This window comes from Sturnus vulgaris, unplaced genomic scaffold, assembly GCF_052056855.1.
Source record: "Sturnus vulgaris isolate bStuVul1 unplaced genomic scaffold, bStuVul1.hap1 Scaffold_157, whole genome shotgun sequence".
In the NCBI taxonomy this organism is placed as follows: Eukaryota; Metazoa; Chordata; class Aves; order Passeriformes; family Sturnidae; genus Sturnus; species Sturnus vulgaris.
In genome coordinates, this window is record NW_028276074.1 from 6,275,914 (window position 1) to 6,300,925 (window position 25,012).

The following is a 25,012-nucleotide window of genomic DNA, read 5'->3' on the forward strand; positions in this document are numbered from 1 at the left end:
CACATTCCTGCACACAGACTTAGTTGTCTGCAGTGGACAGCAGGAGAGAACTCTCTTTTGCTTTTTGGTTAATTTTTATTTTTTCGAACCAATTAATATGAAAAAGTGCCCTGGAGTGTCTTTTTAATCCTGATTTGGACTAAAATCCCAAGAAAGCACTGGAAGCTCACACCGTAGCCCACCAAGCCTGGCCTGGGCCGTGGCATTTCCCAGCAGTGAAGGAACTGATACCAGACTCAGTAAGTCAGGCTGCAACTCACAAAAAAACCCTCTTTTGAATCTGTCATCTCTTCGAAACAACAAGAAGTTTTGCTGTTCAATATTGTTAATTTTTATACTGAAAAGCATTTTGCCTGTTAAATAAACAGTTTTCTTTTCTTTTTCTTTTCCCCACTTCTCTCCGAGGAAATATTTTTCCCCTAACCAACTAGAAAAAAAAGACTGCTTAAATTTGTTTACTAGAAAAACCTTATTTAAAACTTTCCTCCCAAATTTAACCTAAACTAAAACAAGGTCTCTGTGTCTACTAAAAATATTATTTCTTCATTTTGAGAATCTACTTTCAGCTTTATCAAGGGCTCTTCTTGTGTTTTGGTCCTCATTAAATAAATGAGCCCCTGACCCTTCTAGTCTTCTTGAAGCATTTTTTTTATTTTGCTGCCTTTTTTTGCAGATTTTTTTTTTTATATGTCCTTTTTTATGGCAGTAGAAACAAATGGGTCCTGTACCCCTAGAGACAGGACAAGAATTTTGTAAATGTCCTTTTTTGTGACAAGAAAAGCACGTAGGTCTCGTGTCCGCAGAAGTAGGACCTGATTTTTTTTTTCTTTTTATTTTTTTCCTGATAAACTCTCTGTGTTTGTGGCTGCTTGTATTTCTTGGACTGCTGCCATTAGAATCCTGGCTTTTATTATTTTTTTCTCATCTCTTATAACATACGCTTCTTGCTCTTCCTTTAACAACTCCTGAAGCCCCCTATCCTGCCAATTTTCTAATTTCTTCAGCTTTTTCCTGAGGTCCCCCCAGGACTTGGCTACAAATTGTGTTTTCAAAAGGACCTGCCCTGCTGGTGTATCGGGGTCCATGCTTGAGTACAATTGCAAATCCTTTCTTAGTCTCTCTAACCATTCTGCCAGGCACTCATCTTTCCCTTGATGCTCACTCAGAGATTTCCCTATATTTTGTCCCCTGGGCACTGCTCCCTGAATTCCTTGGATAATCATCCACCTGAAATCTCTCATATTTTGCCTATGTTCTACCTCCTGATTATTCCAATTTGGATCTGCCATAGGCCATTTCTCATCTCCCTGGCCTGGCCCCTGATGATCTCTATTCCAATCCCGTATTCCTGACTGTCTAATCATTTGTCTCTTCCACTGTAAACAGGATTCCTAAAATAGACTGCAATTCCACTCAGGTGTAAATATTCAGTCCCAATAACTGATCTCGTCTCTCTGCTACTCCAACAGGATCTTCTAGCATCCTGCCCATCTCTTTCTTAAATTCCCTAACATCCCCAGTGTTCAGGGGAACACTCACGTAACCAATAGGTCCCTGTCCTGGGGCCAGATTTGCCATTGGAACCTCTCTAAGAGGGTATAATCTATCCTCCCTTCCTGCTTCCTCGTCCTCTTTGTCACTTTCTTCCTCCTGTTCCCTTCTGCCTCTAGTTCTGTGTGCTACTGGCTCGTCCTGAATAGGGGGTGCATCGGGGACCAGGGGCTGGCCAGGCTGGCCAGGCTGTCTGTATGGGGGTGGGAGGTGATCTAACGGGTCCCATGGCTTTATCTGGTCCCTTCTTGCTGCCTGTCCTTTAGTTTGCAAAGGGTATAACGAATAACCTTCTTTTCCTGCCTTTGAACTATAAATTTACCCTCCCCTTTTGGAAACCACAAAGCAGCATATTCACTTTCCTCCTGGTTAAAACGTTCTTTTGAACTCACATATAGATTTAAAACCTGACAAATCCAATCCTCAAATGATCCAAACTCTGGCCAGTACAAATTATTTGCACAAATCTTTTCTTTTGTCCACTCAAACATACAGTACTGTATAATTTTCTGTTTACTTTTTTCTCTTTGGGATTCCCTTGTACCCCAGTATTGTAACACTATCCCCAGGGGGCTGTCCTGAGGAATCTCGCTCCCTTTCTTGGAAACCCCCTCTCGGTTCCCAGGCACACCGGGTTCTTGTGAATTTTTCTCACACTTCACAACCCCTGGGTCGGAGATTTTACTTTTCCTCTGACCTATCTCTGGCGACAACATTTCCCTTGCTCTCTCTCACTCGTTCTGCGGTTCAACTCCCTCCCTTAATATACACTATTTCACTTCTTTTGCCAGCCACTTGTTTCCCACCTAATTCCTTCTTTTCCTTTTATTCTCTCCCCAACCTCTCTTTCTGGCCACTCTCCACAATCCTTCTTAATCACGTACCAAAACTTCCATCTATTATCCTCCCAAGAGATAGTTGAACCTGACTCATTCACTCCCTTCTTAAATCACTTCTTCCGAGCATCAGCTCCCTTCTCAAAGACTTTTCTCGTGAGTTCTCAGGCTGGGACTTTCCCTCCCGGTCCCTCCCGGGGTATTCACTCGCTCTCCCCTTTCAGACATTCCTCACTCACACACAAGCACACAGCCGCCCCCTTTACCCAACCCCGTGGTGCTCACACAGCCCCGTTTTCACACAGGGCTCTTGTGCACAAGACGTTTTACGGGCACCTTTCCCTTTCTGCCGGCGTTCTCACGGGAGCCTTCTTCTTCTGGCACAGCTCCTTGCAGCGAGCTTCTTTTGCTTGTGATTTATTTTAATTTGGAGCTCCTTCTCCAAGAGAGCCTGGTCTAGCCCTGGGACCACCTTAACAACTGGTGGGGAGCTCCTTCCCAAAACCAGCCACCCTTCACTGGGACTGGAGTTCCCGGGTTTCAGCACCAAATTGTTATGAATGATGTTCTATTTTTCTCAATTTATCAAGCAACAAGATTAAATGTAACAACAAATTTTTAAAAGTAACAAAAATTGATGATTACAAAAATTATTGAAACTGAATACAATCAAAGTAATAAAGATAAGTAAAGTATTAAAATTGAATCATTTGGGATAGGTAAAATTTGGCAGTAAGTAATTTAGTATAATTGAGGTTCATATAAAGCATAAACAAAACTGACTGGGGAGGGCTCGCCATTCCTCACGTACCAAAGCATCCAGACTAACAATCCCACTTATATACTGTAGGCTACAGAAGTTTCTAGAAAACTCCTCCTAGTTTCTATTCCTAAAATCTACATCACCGTGTGTACGATGCATGCTCTACTAATGGGTTAGGGGGTCTCTCATCCTTTTGAGGGTCTTATTTCCGATAAAGGCTCATCATCTTCATCAGTGACCGAGGTGTGGCCCGCAGGTAGCACAGGTGCCCTGTGTGACTGAGCAGATGTTTTCCATAACAAGACTCTAATTAAATCCCATGCTTGGAGTCATCCCATTTTGGCCTATTTCAAGGTCAAAACTTTCTGTTTCTAGATGATGCTTGCCAGACCTACGTCCTTCTACTATTCTTGTTTGACTTTCTTCCAACCTCCTACTTCGACTCCCAACATCTGGAAGATGTCCTTTGCCCTGTCTCACCCATCTCCCACCTCACTCTGTTAACAATTGTCTTCTATTGATCTAAATACAATTTTGCTAATATAATTACAATTTAATTAGCACGAATCACATTTATCACAGAGTGATGATGAAATTATTGAGTTTTAAAATCTTCTGTGAAAGAAGATGGGGCAACAAAACTTCTACACTGGCCTTACAGAGAGCAGAATTGAGACTATGGAGGATGCAGATTTGGGGATAACTGAATCGGGTACTGATTTTTTCAAAGGGAAACAGTCTTTAAAAACAAAGCATTCCAGGAAGGATGGGGAAACTTAAAGAAAGAAATCTTGAATGAGCAGGAACAGCCTGTCTCTGTGTGCCAAAATTGACGTAGTGAGGAAAAAGACTGGCCTGGTTGGGCATGGATGATTTGCCAGTAGTTCAGGGAAAAAGAGGGTGCATCACATTTGAACAGAGGGGCAGGAAACTCAGGAAATGTTTAAGGATGTTATTAGGTCATGCAGAAAGGAAATGAGAGAAGTGAAAGCTCAATTAGGATTTAACCTGGCCACTTCTGTGAAAAATAATAGAAAATATTTCTAAAAATTATTAGCGAACCATAGGACAAGGAGAACCTCAGCTTTTTCTTGGATGCTGTGGGGAATATAATAACTAAAGATGAGGAAAAGGCTGAGATACTTAACCCATTCTTTGCCTCAGTTTCAAACAATAAGCCAGGATGTCCTGAGGACAAGTGTTCTCCTGAGCTGGGAGATGGGGACAGGGAGCAGAACAGACCCCTGTAATCCAGGAGGAAGCAGCTGGGGACCTGCTGAGCCACTCAGATACTCACAGGTGGCTCTGGGACCAGATGGGATCCATCCTAGGGGGATGAGGGAGCTGCTGGATGAGCTCCCCAAGGTGCTCTCCATCATTTCTCATCAGTGCTGGCTCAGCAGGGAGGTGCCAGAGGACTGGAGGTGCCAATGGGAGCCCATCCCCAAGAAGGGCTGGAAGGAGGATGTGGGGAACTGCAGGCCTGTCAGCCTGACCTGGGTGCCTGGTGAGGTGATGGAACAGATCACCTTGAGTGCCATCACAGGGCACCTACAGGATGGCTGAGGGATCAGAGCCAGCCAGCGTGGATTTCAATATCTGCATTGATGATCTGGATGAGGACATTGAGTGCAGCATCAGCAAATGTGCAGATGGCACCAAGCTGGGTGTGAGTGTTGATCTGCTGGAGGGTAGGAGGGCTCTGCAGAGGGACCTGGACAGGCTGGATCCAGGGCCCAAATCCAACAAGGTGAGGTTTAACAAGACCAAGTGCTGTGTCATCCATTTGGCCACAACAACCCCTGCAGTGTTCCAGGCTGGGGACAGAGGGGCTGGACAGCAGCCAGGCAGAAAGGGACCTGGGGACACTGATGGACAGCAGGCTGGACATGAGCCAGCAGTGTGCCCAGGTGGCCAAGAAGGCCAATGGCACCTGGCCTGGATCAGGAATGGTGTGGCCAGCAGGAGCAGGGCAGTGATTCTTCCCCTGTGCTCAGCACTGGTTGGGGAGCACCTCGAGTGCTGTGTCCAGTTCTGGGTCCCCAATTTAGGAAGGACATGGAAGGGCTGGAGCATGTCCAGAGAAGGGCAACAAGGCTGGTGAGGGGTCTGGAACACAAGTGCTGTGAGGAGTGGCTGAGGGTATGTTTATCCTGGAGAAGAGGAGACTCAGGGAAGACAAGGTGGTGTCAGGGCACAGGTTGGACTTGATCATCTCCATGGACTTTTCAGCCTGGCTGATTCTGTGATTCTCTGAAACCACCCCTGGAGCGGTTGCAGGATGAGCCCTGGGCCTCCTCTTCACAAGGTCCAGCAGCCCAGGTCCCTCAGCTTCTCCACACAGCCCAAAGCCCATCCTGTCAGTCCTGCAGAGCCTCTCCAGCCCCTCCTCATTGCCCACAACAGGGAGCCCCACACCCAGACACAGCAGCCCAGATGTGCCCCCCTGGCCTGTGGTGCCTCTGGCAAGGGAACAGCACGAGGCACTGCAGGACCCTGCAGACAATTCCTGAAGCACTTGGAGGATGATCCTGCTCCCCAAGGGATGTTCCCATGGTGCCAACTCAGGAACTGAAATGGGGAGTGAGGCCAGAGAGGAAAGGGTAAACAGGGATGGGCTGTTTGCAAGGGAGGGGACAGGGCTGGGCCATAGGAAGAATTTTGGATCAGGAAAGAGTAAAGAAAGCAAAGGTGAAGGAAAGGACATGCTCAAGGCAGTTTGGGGTTGGCTGCCAGGCAGCCCTGGCTCTGAGCAAAAACATCTGCAGTGGGACAGGAAACTCACAGCTCATGGGAACAAACTTTCTGGCTGACTTCAGAGGCCACGACAAAGCTGAGTGGTTTCCCTGCCGTCCCCCAGCCCTTGCTGGCCCCAGGGGCTGATGGCATTTGTGCTCACTCAGCTCCATGTCCCCACAGCAGCACCATGGGGGTGCTGAGCCTGCTGTGTGCAATGCAAACAGGGGCTCCTGAGCCAGTGCTGCCGTGTGTGTGCCTGCAAGGATGCGGCTCCTGTGTGAGCTGGGGGAGAGGCCAGGGCTGCAGAGGGGGGATGTTGTTGGCAGGTGCATGAGGACGCTCTGGGACGCTGCCCTGGGGTGTCCAGCGCAGTGGGGATGGATCAGCCCCTGCTCTGCTGCTCCTTGCCAGGGTGTCCCCCTTGCAGGGAGCTTGCAGAGCACCAGCCATGCTGTTTGCCCCCAGCCTGCCCACGGCCAGCCTGGGGCTGCTCCCGGGGCTTTTCTGTGCTCAGCATTGGGCTGGCCAAGTGTTGTGGAGAGACCTCGGCCAAGGAGCCTGGAGCTTCCAGGCCGTGGCCTGAGGCGTCAGTGCTGCCCCAGCAGTGCCCATGGCCTGTCCCTGCTGCAGCCCCGGCACTGCCACCCCCAGGGCTGTGCCCAGCCCCGAGAGCACTCAGGCCCTGCAGCAACACGAGGGCCAGGAGGGCAGCGGGGCAGTGGCACGGGAGCAGCACTGGCAACACCAAGTGCTGCTGCTGCTCCTGGGCACAGCTGCTGTGCCAGCACTGATCTGCCCCAGCTCTGCACACAGACATTGCTGCTGCAGCTCCAGCGAAGGGAACAGAAGGGGCATCTCTGGAGAAAACTTTGCTGGGGAGAGATTCTTTAGTTCATCTAAAGCCACCAACAGCACAGCACCTTATTTACAGTCTGTGGCCACTGGGAAGGTAGAGACAAAGAAAATGAGAAACAGCATGAAGAATGATATTTCTTTATGGATTATAGTAAAAAACTAAAAAAAAGACAATAACCTCCAAAATGAAACCAACAAGAATTTTCAAGGGTGGCTTTTATTACAAATGATTTGCAGAATTTGACCAGCAGTTTACAGTTTCTTAAATCCTCCAGTCATCAGTGTCCACACTGTAGCCTTGAGCTCCTGGTTCCTCAGGCTGTACATGAGGGGATTCAGGGCTGGAGGCACCACTGAGTACAGAACTGACACTGCCAGATCCAGGGATGGGGAGGAGATGGAGGAGGGCTTCAGGTAGGCAAAAAACCCAGTGCTAACAAACAGAGAGACCACGGCCAGGTGAGGGAGGCAGGTGGAAAAGGCTTTGTGCCGTCCCTGCTCAGAGGGGATCTTCAGCACAGCCCTGAAGATCTGCACATAGGAGAAAACAATGAACACGAAACAACCAAATAACAAACAGGCACCAACAACAATGATCCCAAGTTCCCTGATGTAGGAGTGTGAGCAGGAGAGCTTGAGGATCTGGGGGATTTCACAGAAGAATCCCCCCAGGGCATTGCCCTGGCACAGGGGCAGGGAAAATGTATTGGCTGTGTGCAGCAGAGCATTGAGAAAGCCACTGGCCCAGGCAGCTGCTGCCATGTGGGCACAAGCTCTGCTGCCCAGGAGGGTCCCGTAGTGCAGGGGTTTGCAGATGGACACGTAGCGGTCGTAGCACATGATGGTCAGGAGGAAATACTCTGCTGACATGAAGAACACAAAGAAAAAGAGCTGAGCAGCACATCCTGCATAGGAGATGTGTCTGGTGTCCCAGAGGGAATTGTGCATGGCTTTGGGGACAGTGGTGCAGATGGAACCCAGGTCAGTGAGGGCCAGGTTGAGCAGGAAGAAGAACATGGGGGTGTGCAGGTGGTGGCTGCAGGCTACGGCGCTGATGATGAGGCCGTTGGCCAGGAGGGCAGCCAGGGAGATGGCCAGGAAGAGGCAGAAGTGCAGGAGCTGCAGCTGCCGCGTGTCTGCCAATGGCAGCAGGAGGAAGTGGCTGATGGAGCTGCTGTTGGACATTTGCCATGTCTTGGCATGAGGATCTGTAAGAAAAGTAATGATGGAATAGTTCAGTTTGGAGAGGATTTTAAATACCCCAGCCCAGCTTGGTGGCACTTTCCCCCCACTGCCTTCCCAGGGCTCTGCTGCCTGGTGCTGTCCCTGCCAGCAGCTGCTTCCCTGTGCCCAGGGCTGGGCCCTGCCAGTGCTGCCAGAGCCCAGCCCAGCCCTGGTGGCTCAGCTCAGATGCTTCCTGTATGGGGCCCTGTGCTGATTTATTTCTTTGCCTGGTTTGCTGAGATCTAAGACAATTTTTAAAAATTTTTCTCAGCCTAAACTGAGAGATGAATATCAATGGGCAATCTCCCAGCAATGCAACCCAGTACAGCATATTAAAAAAGCAGGACGTTCACTTTTATGCAGCCCCTGCCTCACTGTGCTCCCTGTATAATCTCCTTGGAAATGTTCAGCAGATATATGTTACGCTAGGATCCAGTCCTGAACATTGCAGCATCCTCACCACACAAGGAGAACATTTCCAAGCCTTACCAGCTGTCTCCTTTCACCCAGACCTTGTCCCCCAGAGCTGTGGCAGCTCCCAGGGCTGGCTGAGAGCTGTCCCTGGCAGGCAGCAGAGTCCCTGCCCCAGCACAGCGCCCGGGGCTGCAGGACCCTGCTCTGCACCACAGCCCTGGGCACCCCTGGCTGCTCTGCACAAGAGATCATCAGAGAATGTACTCACACAGTCTGCAGGCATTGGGATGTTCCAGCTTTAGGAGATCACTGCAGGAGCTGCAGCTGCATTGTCCTGCAGCCAGAGGCTTCCTGTGTCAAGGGCTGGGAGTGATTCTGCCCCAGTCACTTCTGAGCATTTTCCCAGCCCTGACTGATTGAAGCTCTCTGTGCCTCTGTGCTGTGCCCGGGGTGGCTGCAGGCAGTGCCCCAGCCCTGCTGGGCTGGGAGAAGAGCTGCTCATCAAGAGAAATGTATTTTTGAAGCTCTTCTTGGTTACCAGGATCACATTCTGAGCCAAGAGCCCAGCCCAGCTCATCAGCACAGACACAGCACAAGGGCTTTAATGACCCTCTTGGGGTTTGTGCTGAGGCCTTGAACATTAGTCCCTGAGTGGGAGCTGAAGAAACCTCTCAAGAACTCCAAGTCACAATCAAACTCCAAAGTTTCATAAAGTTTTAATGGTTCCCTCTGAGGGACACAACTGAGAAAGTGTCCCCAGGTTCCAGTCACAGCAGGAAATTGGAGGCAGTGATGACAGGTGGGGACAAAGAGAAGCCAAGTCTTGGTGCCCTGGGGCACAGCAGGGTCTGTGCCACCAAGGGCTCTGAGGAGACACCTTGTCCTGAGCCACTGGGGCCTCCTGGCACAGCCCCAGCAAGGCTGGCCACTGGCACCCCTTGTCCTGCCCTCAGCATCCCCCCACATCCCAGTGGCCTCAGGGATGTGCTGGGACCAGTCCCTGGGGAGCCTTGGTCAGGAATGGCCCTGGGGGCTCCTTCATGCTCCCAGGGACTGCAGGTTTTTCAGAGCACTTTGGATTTTGCTTTTGCCTTGGATTCTGTGAGAGCTTTGTGCAATCATGGCCTCCAATTATCTGCTTTAATTAGTCCCTTGAGAGCCTTTGTCAGTAACAACACTCAGTGGGGCTCATTAATGCTTCAAGGTACTCAGTTTTTTTAAGGTACTCTGAGTTTCCCTTTTGACACCAACTCTTTTAGTAGTTTATGCAATCATGGCCCCAATTATCTACTTTTATGAGTCCCTTGCAATATTTGTATTGACACTCAGTGGGGCTCATTAATATTTTTAGATACTCAAGGTTTCAAAGGTTCTTTGGATTTTCCTTTCTTCTCTGACGCTCTGAGAGGTTTTTGGGCAATCATGGCCTCCCATTCTCTCCTCCAAGGAGTCCATGAGGAGCCTGTGTTGGGGATGGACCTCAGTGGGACCCATTAATGCTTTGAGACACTTTGGGCTTTTCTTCTGACTTGGACTCCTGGAAAGGTTTGTGCAATCTCCTCTCCAGCCCTGAGGTTCAAGGGCTCAGCACCAAATGCACCACGGGGCTGACTGGGATCAAGCAAGTCCTGACAAACCATGGCTCTGCCTTAATTTCCCTCTGGTCTGGTGCCATTCATTTGGAACTTTTTCAACCCTAGTTATGGAGAAATATTTCCAAGACATTCTAAGAAATACACATTCCTATTTTGAAGACTGTATTTTATTGTTATTCTCTTTAGAGTAGAGGTGATTGCAGCATTCTGTGATTGATATTTATGAGAAATGGATTTGTAAAGGATTCTCAAAGCCAGACTGAAAGCTCACACAGTCTTGTACATCTGGATGCAAACTCTGAGATAAGGTGTGCTGACTCAGAATGGCCCTGGAATAGAGAAGACGTTGCTGAGACAGAGATTGAACTAGAAAGAAGTTTCAAACCGTGGCCTTGCAAAATACCAGATATTTTTGAGAATTAGAACTGTGAAAGATGCATTGGTGCAAAACCACGTGGGGTACAATAATGAGTGGTTGGTGTTAGAAGTATTAGCACCATTGTGTAGCAGAAGCTGATAGACTGAAAAACATTAATAAGGTATAGTAAACACAAAATAACTTGGCTTTGGATAGAATGGCATTGAGTTTTACATGTCTTATGTTTCATCCTTCAAGGAGTCTAATAATGGAATAAAATATTTTTAAAAATATGCCTCTCAGTTGCCCCGTCTGTGTAGAGCTGGGATTTTTCAGCAGTGCTGAGTCCCTGGACATCAGTCCCTGAGAGGGAGCTGAAGGAAAACTTCTCAAGAACTCAGAGTAAGATTTAAACTCCAAAGTTTCTTGAAGTTTTAATGGGTCTCACTGAGAAACTGAGAAAGTGTCCCCAGGTTCCAGTTAGAGCAGAACACTGGAGGCAGTGATGACAGGTGGGGACAAACAAGGGAAAGGTGTCTCTGATGCTGAGCACACCTGGATGTGTTTCAGGAATGCCAAGGGCCAAGGGCTGAGCCCCAGCCCCTGGCAAGGCAGATCCTGTCCCTCCCTCATTGCTCAGGGCTCTTCCCGGGCCACTGGGCTCTGGCCATGTGCAATGCCAAGGGCAGCACCATGGGGCGGCCCCTGCCAGGCTGCTGAGCAGGGACAAGGAGGCAATGAGGCCCCAGCACAGCAAGGCTCACTAGTCCTGTGCTTTCAGTGAAGACTTTTTTCCTGATGTCAAACATATCCTACCCCTGGCTCATCTGCAGACTGTGTCCTCTTATTCTGTCAGGTGCTGCCTGGGAGAAGAGACCGACCTCCACCTGACTACAGCCTCTGTTCAGGTGGTTGTAGAGAGTCTCACTGGAGACCATTGTAGCCATTGGGGCCATTGTAGCACAGCAGGGCCTCATGGAATCAAGGGGACCACAGTGACAGTGTGGGGCTCCATGGGACAAAGGGGCCATTCTGACACTGTGGAACCAAGGAGATCATTGTTACACTACAGGGCCTCATGGAACCAAGGAGGCCATGAGGACACTTTGAGGTCACGTGGAACCAAAGGACCATTGTGGCACTGCAGGGCCTCATGGAAACAAGGGCACAAGAGTGACCCTGTGAGCTCCAAGGGACCGAGGGGGCATTCTGACACTGCAGAACCAAGGAGACCATTGTGACACTATGGGGCATCATGGAGCTGAGAGTCCTTTGTGACAGAGCAGGGCCTCATGAAACCATGGAGGTCATTTTTACAATTTGAGGTTTTGTGAAACAAAAGGGCCATTGTGGCATTTCAGGGCCTTGTGAAATCAAGGGGCCATTGTGACACTGCAGGGCCTCATGGAATCATGGAGTCCATTGTGACACTACAAGACCTCACTGAACCAAGGAATCGTTGTGACTCTATGGAGTCCTGGCAGGCCAAGGGAGAATTGTCACAATGTGTGGCACCATTGAACCAAGGAGTCCATTGTGACACTACAGGGCCCCGTGGAACTGAGGATTCATGGAACAGTGCTCTACCCCATGGAACAAAAGGTCCATTGTGACACTGTGAGGCCTCAAGGAATCCTGGAGGCCATGATGACACTTTGAGGCCTCGTTGAATCAAGGGGCTCTGCAGGACCTTGTGCAACCAAGGAGACCCTTCTGCCATTGTGAGTCCCCACGGAACCAAGGGTCCATTGGGATACTGCAGTGTGGGAAATGCAGGCACAGAGAGCTCTCAGGGCCTTGGACATACAGGCTCAGAGATAGAGATGGGTACAGGGTTTGACCTGAGACCTTGGAGAAGGCTTAGAGAATTAGAGCATTGAAGTGAAACAGACATAAAACAAGAATATAAGTTTGTAGTTTAAGTAAAAATATGTTTCAAGAAAACAGAAATATGGATTATGTAAGCAAAGCAGTATGTTAAGTAAGGTAGTAAAATATTTTAAAGTTTAGCAAAAATAACTTGTTATAAAGTTAATTAGATGTTAAGATGTATCAATGTAGGTTTGTGCAGTGTTATATGATATACTGAAAAATGATGCATTGCAACAAAGCCATGGGAAACAAAGGAATTAATTAATTAATTAATTAATTAATTTAAAAGACACTAGCAAAGTTCATAGAAGTTTTTGATTGGCTAAAAAGCTAATATAAGGCATTTGTAACTAAGAATGAGGAAGCTTCTGTTATTATGGCACTGGATCTAACACCTTTAATGTCTCACCCTTCTATGAAACTGATGAAATAAAGCAATAAACCATCTTTGACAATGTCTCTCAGTTGTTCCATCTCTTGTAACATTCATCTCCCAATAGAGATCTTATGGACATCAGGTCTACCCTTTGAAATCAATGGCAATGTAGCAATAGCAAGTCTACCTATTTTAAAAAATCAAATGGGATTTAGGAATATCAGGTCTACCTTTTGAAATCAATAGGGATTTAGGGAAACCAGGTCTGCCCATTAAAGTCAATGGGGATTTTTCAGAAATTTGATGCTAATATGGGGAAATTTGGGGGAAATACTGGGTCTAATTCCAGGAATTTTCCATTTCAGGATCATGGTGCTGGCACTCTGGAAGTCCTGGCATAATTCCTGGGAGCTAATCAGAAATTCTTGATCCCACACCTTCAGCCTGTGCTGGAGCTGTGCCTCCACTTAAGCCCAAAATCTTTGTTTTCAGCCCCAAATCTGGGAATTCTGAGCCCAAAGTTGGGATTTTTGGCACCAAAAATGGGTATAAACAGGACTCAACGTGTACCCTTTAAAGTCAATGGGGATTCAGGGACACCAGATCCACCCAGTCAAAGCAATGAAGATTTTTGGGACACCAGTTTTGGGGCCCTCAGGGGTTTTAGGTGACTTAGGTGTTCCATGGGTATTCAGCTGTATCCAGGTGATTTTTGGGGATACCCAGGTGTCCCCAGGTGATTTTTGGGGAGATCCAGGTGATTTGGGGGAGTACACAGGTGTACACAGATAACTTTGGGGGATCTCCAGGTTATTTTTGGGGCACCCAAGTGTCCCGACTCACCCTAACAGGCCAGGAGAAGATGATGGCCACTGTCCTCCCAGTCGACGTGGACACAGATGACCTTTGGCAGCCGAGGGGCTCATGGGGGGCACCCCAACATTCAGGGTGTACCCCAAAACTCCAGGTGAGGGCCTCAAGGGTGGGAGGGAGCCCTGAGTTACCTCAGGAGAGGATGCAGTGCAGGTACACCCAGGTGCTTTGATCCATGGAGTTGCTGAAGACAGTGTTCTGCACCAGCTCTAGCTCTGGGGGGGAGCAAAGGAGGCACCCCAAAATCTCTAGGGGGCCGTGAGGGACACCCCAATATCTGAATACTCAAGTGTACCAGAGTTCAGGTGTACCCGTTAAAGTCAAAGGGGATTTAGAGACACCAGTTCTACTCATTCAACCCAATAGAACGCATCACCTCCCACTTTAGGTGAGGGAGGGGCTGGAAAATTTTGGGCATCCTGTGAAATGATGGGAATTCTACTGGGGAATTGCTCGCATTTCTTCAGCCTTTCGTGGGGCAGTGCCCCAGCCTTGCCCTTTCTGGAGTCCCTGGCAGCTGCAGGCAGTGGTGCCAGGCCGAGAAGTTGGAGAAGTCACGGCTCAGCAGTGCCCCAGCAAAGGATAGCTTGGCCTCAGGGTCCTGCCTGCCCGCCAGCACCCACTGGTGTTCCTAGGCATAGACTGAGAGGGCACCAGTATAAACCAGTAAGCACTGGGAGCCCATGGAGGCCCATGATGGCAGTTCCCAGTTTAAATCAGTAAGGCCTCATGCACCCAACGCCATCCTCAGTGTAGTCTAAGGGTTCCCAGGTTTATACTGGGAGGGCATCAGTATAAACCAGTAAGCACTGGGAGCCACTCCTGAGCCACTGAGACCTGTGGCAGCAGCTCCCAGTATAAACCAGTAAGGGTTCATGCACCCAAACCTGCTCCCAGTGTGGTCTAGAGGCTCCCAGGGTGATCTAACGAGATGGGGAACATAAATGGTTTTGAAAATTCAGAACTTTAGAAGTCTATGATGTGCTTAAGCAGGTAGAGGGGAAATTTAACACATGGCAGAAACGGTATGTAACAAACCATATAGAAAATTATTTGCCAGGAAAAAGCTTTAAGATACCATATATTGCAAAAACTCAGCAAAGAAAGACCTGGCTATTGCACAAACTGAACAAAGCAGAAACCTGTGGCTCCAGAAACCAGCCAGGACCAGCCAGGTGGTTTTGAGTGGGACAAGCTGACCTGAGGGAGAGCCAGACCTAAACAGCACCTGCCCAAAAGCAGAGGTCAAACAGCAATTACTGAAGAAGACATACAGCCTTCATCCCAAAACCCACCAAACACAACTACTTGAAGTGGGGGCAGCTAATTACAATACAAAGGGAGAGAAGGCGGAGAGGGGTGGGCAGGGAGGTGTGGGCTTGTGGGATCAATGTGTATTTATACCTGGAACCTGTCTTGACCAGGTACACGTGGTTTGGAGGAAATATCCCCCCATGTGTCCCCCATGTGCTGCCAATGAAAACTCTCTACAATTGCAGTGTCAAGTGCTGATTCTCGAAATCAGTTGTTGAGCCAGCCAGAAGGTCTTCCTCTGTCTGCTTGAGCACAGGGGACGTCGACATCCCAGTGCACCCCGGACTTTTGCTGGAGCTGACCTCTGCTCCCTGGTCACTCTCTGCAGGGACGAACAACCAACCTCCTATATGGCCTAGAGGAACATTTGACCAAAATTTTTTGGGGGACGCCCAAGGTAAGATGAGCCTGTAAGACACTAGGGATGCCTGCACATGGCTAACAGTGTGTCAGACATCCGACACACAGAGCTGACAGGTTTGGGGAAGGTATTTGGAAGCTGGCAAAGGGGTTTCTGTTGACCACTTAGGGTGGCCACTAGCAAGTTTGGGAGTAACATGAGCAGGAACTACAGTGTTATGTATATTATTAACAGCATAAATCACTGCTGTAACCCTAACTGCCATAAATTGTGCTTGTTGTTTGTTGTAGAGTGGTGGAAGGAAGTATTTTATGTGGTGCTTGGAGTTTTATGTTTGCATCACTCTAATTTTGGTGGTGGAGATTTTGGATTTTGGGGAATGTCTGCTCTGTTTTCTGTAGTGGCCCTGTGCAATATCTGGTGTAACACTGCCCTCTTGTGTTATTAACTGTCATTGCAACAAGTTAAGATTTATGTTCTTTTCTGAGGCGTGAGATTCTATTGTTTCTGATGTAATGCTGCCCTCTTGTGTCTGTAACGGTCAATGACAGGTCAGTGATTTTTTTTGGAAACTGTCAGAGTTAAAAAGGTGGTGGAAGCTGGGAGTGAGTGCGGAGGGCTCGACCAAGCAAGGAGGAAGCCCTTTCTACGTGGCTCCAGATTGAGCCCCCAGATTTCTTGAGGGATCAAGGGAAACTTGTACGGTTGGTACGGGAGGACGGGGGAGTAGAGCAGGTACACTTGGGAGGAATATTCTCAGATTCTATGGATAGTTATCTGGGTTTTGATTGGGAGCAACCTCTAATCGAAACCTAACCTAGAAGGGTTAGACCAATTCCTTGCTTTGCGTGTGGACCAGCAATTTGGACACCAAGGTGGCATCCAGCCTGGGACCTCCTACAGTGTCATTGGTGCAAAAGGAAGTGGCACTGCAGATCTAGGAGGTGGACGCCTACATGCCCCAGGTGTACCCCGGACCCACGGCATCATATTCAGGAATTAACACAGTTTGAGTGTGAGATTGTGAATTTGATCTGTGCAAAGAGTCTTTCAGTTCCCAAGGATTGGCACGTTTTCGATGAGCACTGGGAGGAAGTGAAAGAATATTGCCAGCAGAGGTTTGGGAGAGGAGATAAGAGAAATAAGGATAGAAATCATGGGGACCCAGCAAAGTAAAGAGGTGCCCAGGAGGAGCCCTTTAGGATGTATACTAACCCACTGGAAGGAAATTGTGGGGACAGGAGAAACCCGAGAGCAAAAGGGTTTTCATCAAATACTCAAATCAATGTTGGCTTCTCTATAAACCAGAAGATGGGGCAAAGTGGCCATTAAATGGAACATGGGACTGTAACACCATGTGGAAGTTAATGTTGTTTTTAAGGTGGGAAGGAAAATGGGATGAGGCACCATATGCAGATGTTTTTCACCTTACAGAACCACCCAGAATGGCAAAGGGATTGTGGTATTAACCCTCCACAAGACCCACTGATCCTAGCAATGGAAAGAGAAAACACAAGGGTCTCACATATATTAAAATGATGCTGCTCAGCCTGTAGTCTTGGTCAGAAGTGCACTAAAAATGACAAGGTATATAAGGAAGAAGACTCTGATCTGGATGATCTCCCCTCCTCCATCACTAGAGTTGGGTGGGAGCCCAGGAAGATTGTCTACGTTTTGAGTTGCCAATTTAAATAAACTCATTTTTCCTTTTGTGTGACAGAACCAGGAGCAAAGGAGCAAGGCAGGCCTAAAACTTGAGAGAGTATAAAAGAAAATTTATTAACTACATAAACAAAGAGAAAGGGGAAAAAAAATTCAGAATAAGATTTTTCAGATCACTCCTTCTCTCCCTCTCCCAATCTTCATAACAACAAAACAAACATATAACAAATACTTCAGTCAGTCCCTACTTTAGTCTTTCTCAGTTCACTTCTGGAGAGAGAAGCCTCTTCTTGTTGAAGCTGTAGAGATTTTTCCCACAAGAAAGAAGAAGACAGTTCTCTTGTGGTTTCATTTTTCACGATTTGCATGCACCCAGGGACCTGCAATCGTGACATTCCTCCCAACTCCACAGCCTTCCCAAAGCTGTAGATGTGAGCCATCTCTGTCTCATGGGGTATTACTTTTAAGGATGAAATGTTCCACAGCAAAGATTCTCTCTGTCTCCTTTCTCTCTGCTCAGGCTTCATCCTCAGGAAACCAAAATCCCTTTCTTTTCTCAGGGCAGAAATTCTTAACACAGGTGCTCTTTGGTCAAATCATCTATTAAATGGAACATTTCCATCCCCCCATGTCTCTTTCCATGGTTTATAGGAATATTCAGTACATCAGTTCATCCCTATAACTTTACAAAAATATTTTCAGCCATTTCAGCATCTCCTCATTCTCCTTCCATCTTCAAAACTTAGCTCTTACATCACTGACTTCAGAAATCTTCTTATTTCCTTTCATATTCAAAGGAAAGGCTGGAGGCTTTGCAAATCTTATCTGAGCACTAAAGAGTTAAAGTTTAACACAACTACAAGAGTTGGGCCAGGCTCAGGCCGTGATGGGGGCGCAGCTGAGGTGTCAATCAGCCTTTCTGGGGCTGGGCTGCAGCCCCACACTGCTCATGGCCACCCGGGCAGGCCCGGCCCGTCCGGCAGCAGCAAGAGTCGGCCTCCCCCCCACGCCAGAGCCGCAGGCCCGTGGAGGAGGAAGCTGTGAAGGTCTTATCACACAACTTTTTCTCCCCCCGGCCATTGAGTCCCCTCGTTGGCAAACGGGGCCCAAGCGGCCTCCCGAGCCTCCCCCCCGCATGGGGGAGGGAGAAGCTCAGGTTGGTGTTACCTGCTCAGCCACTGGAAAGACAACGAGACTCAGTTCTGGATTACCTCCTTCAAAATGTGTGTGCATGGAGCGAACCAACTTTCTCCTATTGGCTGTTGAAGGTGTCCCAACCCTCACAGAGGAAGCTCCCTTAGAGAGAACTTCTCTCTGAGTTTCTTCTTCCCAAGTCAACCCATCACAACAGCAGACACACATATTACAGGCACCTCTGTGAGAGGCAAGGGGACCAATGGGAGAAAGGGTATTGGTTAAATCTCCCTTCTCCTCAATCGACCTGGAGGCATGGGAAAACGTTGCTAAAAATTACCACAGTGATCCAGTTAGCACGGCTAACCATCTGTGATATATAATAAAACAACATAATCCAGATTGGAACGATATGCAATTATTATTGGATGCACTGACCGAGACAGAAAGACTATTAAAACCAGCAGGGGATTTGGCAGAAGATTATCATAAAATCCAACAATCAGATGTTAAAGATTATTTCCCACTCCAAAATCCACAGTGGGACCCAAACAAATCAGCAGAATTTAAAAAGTTGGAAAGCTATCAGGAGTGGGTAGTAAAGGGGATGGAAAAGGCCATTCCCAAACTATAAATTGGTCAGCATTGCACGAAATTAAGCAGGGGCCCTCTGAGCCACCATCCGAATTCCTCGATCGATGAAGGGATGCAATGTGCTGCCACACACCCCTGGAGCCTGGGTCTGACACAGGGACACAGCAGCCAGTCAGTTTATTCCTGGGGCAACCTACGGGGGACATAAGATGGAAACTTCAAAAGATATGGGGACTGGATGGGAGGCACTTACAGACTCTGGTGGATGAGGCCTGGAGAGTCTTTAGGAACAGGGAAGAAGAAAAGAGGGAGCATGCAACTGTTATAAGTGAGAGGAAAAAAGAAAGACGTGGACAAAGAGCACCTAGACAAGGCCCAGCCCGGCTGGGCAGAGACCAGTGTGCGATCTATAAAAAATATAGTCACTAAAAAAATCAATGCCCAGAACAAAGACATAGTGGCCCTCAAGAAAAGAAAAAAATAATTACACATGTAAATAAAGAGTAAAAACAACCAGTAGATCACACCCCAAAAGATCCACTGGTTATAAAACTGAAGCTGAGAAAAAAAAAAGAAAAAAACTAGAATTTCTAGTTAACACAAAGGCAATGTATTCAGCTTTAAATAAGACTTTAACACCTATAAAAAAAGATTATGCTACATTAACAGAAGCAACTAGCCAAGCCACAAAAGCATATTTTTGCAAAACAGTAAAATATAGACTTGGAAAACAGTAAGGTATTCATAAATTTCTATACCTGCCCAGGTGCCCAAAACATCTTTTGGAGAAACACCTGTTAGAACAATTACAAGTAACTATTAAATTTAAAAATAGAGAAATTATTCTGAAAATAAATAATAAACAGTACATAAAGGCATTAAGTTTAATGTTAACAGCCGTTCAAATGGAAGAAAAAATGAGTGAAAAAATAATAAATCAAGTGTTCCCTGGAGTGTGAGCTTCTAATATACCAAAAAAGGTGAAAAATGCACCTCCTATAATAATTAAATTGAAGAAAGGAAAACAACTCGTTAGAATTAAACAGTACCCCTTGAAAAGAAAAGACAGTAAAGGAATTAGCCCAATAGTTAAAATCTTTTTACAATTAGGGTTGTTAAAAAAATGTCAATCTGAGTTCAACACTCCCATCTTACTGGTCCAAAAACCTGATGAGTCGTATCAAATAGTACAGAATCTAAGAGCTGTTAACAGAATAAATGAAGATCTGTATCCCATAGTAGCAAATCCATACACTTTGCTAACGTGCCTAACCCCAAAACTCACTTGGTTTACTGTTCTAGACTTGAAAGATGCCTTCTTTTGCCTCCCTCTCCATGAGGACTGCCAGAAAATCTTTGCATTTGAATGGAAAAACCCTAAAAGCGGGCACAAATCCCAACTCACATGGACGGTGTTGCCTCAAGAATTTAAAAACTCTCCTACCCTGTTTGGGGAACAACTTGCCAAAGATCTGGAATCCTAGGGAACTCCCCCCAGAAAAGAAAAGCTATTGCAGTATGTAGATGATACCCTCATAGCCACCTGGACCAAAGAGGCATGTGCAGCCTGGACGGTGAGCCTCCTAAGCTTTCTAAAACTTCAAGGATACAGAGTATCAAAGAAAAAGGCCCAGGTAGTGAAGCAAAAGGTAATTTATCTGAGTTATAAAATTAGTGCAAGACAACGGACTCTAGAGCAAGATTGCAAGGAAGAGATCTGCAAAACCCCAAAGCCTCAAACAGCAAAGAAACTGCAAACATTCTTAGGAATGACAGGGTGGTGTAGCTGTGGATACACAGCTATGGGCTGCTTGCAAAACCTCTGTATGCACTCATTGCAAATGGGAACAGAGAACTCCAGGGGACAAAAGAGGCCACTCGGGCCTTTCACCAGCTGAAGAATGCTCTAATGTCAGCTCTGGCTCTCAGACTCCCAGATGGGAGTAAACCATTCTTTCTGTTTTCCCATGAGAAGCAGGGAATTGCAGCAGTGGTGCTGAATATTCAAGAGGCACGCAAATTCACATTGGGCCAAAAAAGGACTCTATTAGTGTCTCACACAGTGTCTGCAGTCCTGGAAGTAAAGGGTGGGCACTGGCTCTCCCCACAAAGGTTCCTAAAATACCAAACCATCATGGTAGAACAAAATGATGTAGAGATAATTGTGACTAACGTTATCAACCCAGCTTCTTTCCTTAGTAGAAATCAAAGGAAACCAGCACACCACAACTGCCTGGAGACTATTGAAGCCACCTATTCCAGCCACCCAGATCTGAAGGACACCCCTTTGGATGACACCCAAACCCAGTTTACTGATGGAAGCAGCTACGTTGTCAGTAGAAAACAACATGCTGGGTAGGCAGTTACCACCTGCAAAGAAGTAATAAAATCTGGACCCTTGCCAATAAATACCTCTGCACAAAAAGCTGAAATAACTGCTTTAACCCACGCCCTAAAGATCGCAAAAAAACCCATTTATACAGACTCAAGATATGGATTTAGAGTTGTGCGTGCACATGGAGCCATCTGGAAAAAGAAAAGACTGTTAAACCCACAAAAGAAAAGTATCAAACACGTGCAAGAAATATTGTGGCTACTAAAAGCAGTTCAGCTCCCTGTGCAAATAGCAATTATGCCCATTAAAGCACACCAAAAAGTGAGCTCAAAACTGGAAAAAAGAAACGAGCTTGCAAATAAAGAGGCAAAAGAAGCAGCAAAAGGTGAAATAACGATTAAGGAAGCTTTAATTCCAAATAAACAAATCTCCCTTGAAAGTAAGCCAGTATATACCAAAAAGAATAGAAAACTAATTAAAAATCAAGAAAGAACATATAACCAAGAGATGAGCTGCTACTGCAGAAGGAACAATGGCCACCCCTTCTCACCTGTTATAGTCATTACTAAAGAAAGAGCACCAAAAAACACACTGGGGAATAGATGCCCTGTATAATTATCTAACTAAAAAAATTACTGCCAAAGGTTTATACTCTACTGTAGTTCAGGTAACCCGACAGTGTGACATTTGCCCCCAAACCAAACCCAGAAATCTTCCCAAGCCAATTTTTCCCAAAAAGATTTTTGTTCCAAGAAAATAGAAGAGGCATTCATTCAAAAAAGAAGAAAAGGAAAATAAAATAAAATAAATATGCAATAATAATAAAAAAAAAAAAACTTGTCAAAAATATTTATTGGTCTTGATATGGGTTCACCGGGTGGGACAGGGCTGCTAGAGGCATGCAGCTCCAGGGTGTTTCAGAGCTGCGGGGTTCCCTGGCTCCAGGGTGTTACAAGTGTGAAAATTGATAAAAGATTCGTGTTAATCATAGGAGTTTTGGAGTTTATATAAACCAGAATACTTAGATAAAAACATGGACCTAGAGAAAGGGAAATATATGTTTAAAACCATTCTGTTTAAATCCACCTGTTAGGAATATTGTGTTTTCTAAATAAATTGTATTTGATACTAATTTGTAAAACAAGGTTTCCACGGCTTGAAAGATTTTGCAAAATCAGATTTCCTGCCTTTGTGTAATCAATTGCAACCTATCTGCTCGGACCAGACTTCCCACTTCTGCTGTTCTTTATCGACCAAGGCCAGATGGTTCCTTGACAAACCATCCACACAGCGGTGCCATGGATGTTTCTTTGACCACTACTGCTTACTTAGAAGAATGATGACAGAAAAAAAACCAAAACAACTATTGATTACTACAAGGAAAACCATACCATAAAATGGAGCTGCAAACCAAGCTCGGTGGAGCGTAGTGTGGGTGGTGACCCCTCACATTCCCCAGCGCACTGCTTGCTCTGCCTATATCAAATAAAGCAATCTAAATTTTGCTGAATATCGAGACTTTTGTTTCTCATTTATAACACGAGGATGCCTCGTCTACCCGGCCCCGGAGCGGCTGCGGGAGGCCAGGTCTGCCCGGCTCCGGAGCCTGAGGCGTCCTGAATCGGACAGGTCTGCCCCTCTCCAGCGGGACGGGCAAATTTGGGCAGGGCTGGGTAGACCTGTTGTCCCCACCGGGCTCGCTGTTTGTGGCTGCCTCCAGCTGTGCCACGCGGGCGGTCACCGGCGCAAGGAAAGTGCAGCCCACGAGGGGAAGAGTGGCGTGGCTTTGTCCGGGTTCCCGTCCCACCCAGCTTCCTGGGACAGGCGAGCCGAGAGGTGATGCCAGAGCCGCTCCCCGGCCGAGGCGAGGCGAGGCGGGGACAGAGAGAAGCCGCGAGCGTGTCCCGCTCGGGCCCGGCTGCTGCCGGCTTCGTGAAGGGGGGCGGGCGCCCGCTCGCTCCCCCGGGGATGGCGGCGGGCGAGGCGGCGGCGCCTCGTCCCTTTTCTGCCTGGCCTCAAGCCGGGGCCCGCCCGCTCGCCGGGGGCGGTGTTTTCGGCTCTCGGTCTGGTGCGGTGGCCGGCAGCCGGGGCTGGACTGTGGCCGGGCTTGTGTTGAGCCCGCCGAGGCTTTCCCCGGCCCCTTCCCCGATGTCCCCGAGCATGGCTCGCTCGGCCGAGGTGGCTGCGCCTCCTTTCCCCCTCCCGACCTGTTTGCCGGAGTGTCCGTGTCGGAAGGGCCGCGGGGACGTGCAGTGGGGCGTGTGGCCTCGCCTCGGCCTCGCCCGCTTGCCTGAGGGGCTCGGTGACGGGAGTCGCCCGATGAAGTTTGCGGGCCGGGGTGGCGGCACCGCGTCCCCGCCGTGTGTTGTTGAAGTCGTCCCCCTTCCTCGGCCCTAAGCCGGGGACCCGCTTAGCGGGTGGAATTGTTCAGGGTTGGCGGCGGTGGCGGTGGCCGGAACCCGGCAGAGAGCCCCCGGGAATGTCGTGGGCGAGGCTGGAGAGCGAGAGATGTCGGTGGAGGGGTTGGGGGGAGTGAGAGGCGCGGGCCTCGCCCCCAGCCCTGGCCCGTGACCCCCGTGGCTAACACGGGTTGTGTGACGCACCCTGTGCTTTTTATTTGTTTGGGGTTTTTTGGTCACTGTTTGCTGTCCCCCGGCTTTTCCGGAGGGAAGCCGATCCCTGCGGGGTGGGCAAAAGCCGCTGGCCCGTGGCATGGTCGGTGGCAGCTTCTCCCACGCTTGCTGGATGGGTTCCCTGGGGGCGGTGAAACGTGGCCTGCCACGGCCGTCCCCTCCCCATTGTGCACTTTTCTCACTAGGCAAACATCCTTGCATGTCGGCTCTCCCAATCATTGTGAAGCAGAATTCACCAGGCCTTGGATTGTTCACCCACTGATAGGGAACGTGAGCTGGATTTAGACCATTGTGAGACAGGTTAGTTTTACCCTACTGATGATGTGTTGTTGCAACAGGCTGCTCCTGCTCCTTCTAAATTACTTTCCTGAAGTGTGTCCATCCTTCCTGGACCACTCTGTTCTTAAGGGTTGTTCCCCTTAAAATATCAGTACCTGATTTGGTCCTCTCCAAAACTGTATCCTGAATAGACCAAAGTGTGTCCTCCATAATTCCAGTGTAGAAGTTTGATTGATGCCTCTCCTTGTTTCACAGAATATTGAAAACTGGATTATTTCATGGTCACTGTACCCCAGGCAGCCTCCAACCACCACATCTCCCACCAGCCCTTCTCTGTTTGTGAACAGCAGGAGACAGAGCTTTCCTTGGGAGTGAGAGTGTTACCAACAATTTGTTCAAATTACAAACTCCTTAACACCAACACAGCATTAAAAACCAGCATTCTTTATGTGGCTGGATACACAGGGGGACAGCTCCTCCCAAAGCCGTGCATGCTGAGTACAGGAAATTTCTGTTTATATTCTGTACTTTGCAAACTTATTCATTGATTGTCCTGGACTAAACACACATATGATAATCATTTCCCCAAAATCATGAACATATTTCCCCTCCTCTTTACCCATGGGTTCTTCTGTCCTGGGGGTCTCTCTGCTTGTCTCTGGTGGTCATGGACCCCAATGTTCCAGTTCAGCCTGGCTGAGCTGGCAGGACACTGAGGCTGGGGAACTTCCAGTTCCCCTTCTCACACAACGGGCACTGTGCAGCTTCCAGAGGCCAGTGGTTTTGGACAAAAAGAATTGTGTTAGCTCAGCTGGGGTAGGCAGTTTATCATCTGGTAACATGAGGTCACAGAGTGGGCTATGACATCACAGAGTGGGTTATGTGCGGTCATTGAGCATCACAGGCTGTCCCTGTGACATCACACAGCTGACTGTGACATCACAGGACAGAGGTGTGACATCACAGGGCAGGCTGTGACATCACAGGAGGGGCTGTGTGACATCCCAGCAGGGCTGTGTGAGGTCACTGGGTTGGTCACTCTGCCCCAGCCCCCCCTCACAGTTTCCCCAGACAAGTCCAATGCTGTTCATGCCCAGCAGGGTCCCCTGTCCCCCGGGATCCCCCTGCTCCACCTGGAGCCACAGCCTCCCCCAAGGATGTTCCACAAATCAACCCCAGAGCCTGACACGGGGACAAGGGGCCAGGGCTGTGTGACCAGGACATCAAGGCCGTGGATTATCCAG

General features: G+C 48.0%; 1 protein-coding gene across 1 annotated transcript in view; it reads right to left on the reverse strand.

The window, feature by feature from the left end:
* Positions 1-6,996: 6,996 nt before the first annotated feature.
* The window catches only part of LOC148218857 (olfactory receptor 14A16-like), a 32,304-nt gene continuing 14,288 nt past the window's right edge, over positions 6,997-25,012 (reverse strand). Inside the window, exon 2 of the mRNA XM_088157776.1 lies at positions 6,997-7,795. Within this exon, the coding sequence (XP_088013902.1) occupies positions 6,997-7,795 (799 nt within the window). The remainder of the gene's footprint in view (positions 7,796-25,012) is intronic.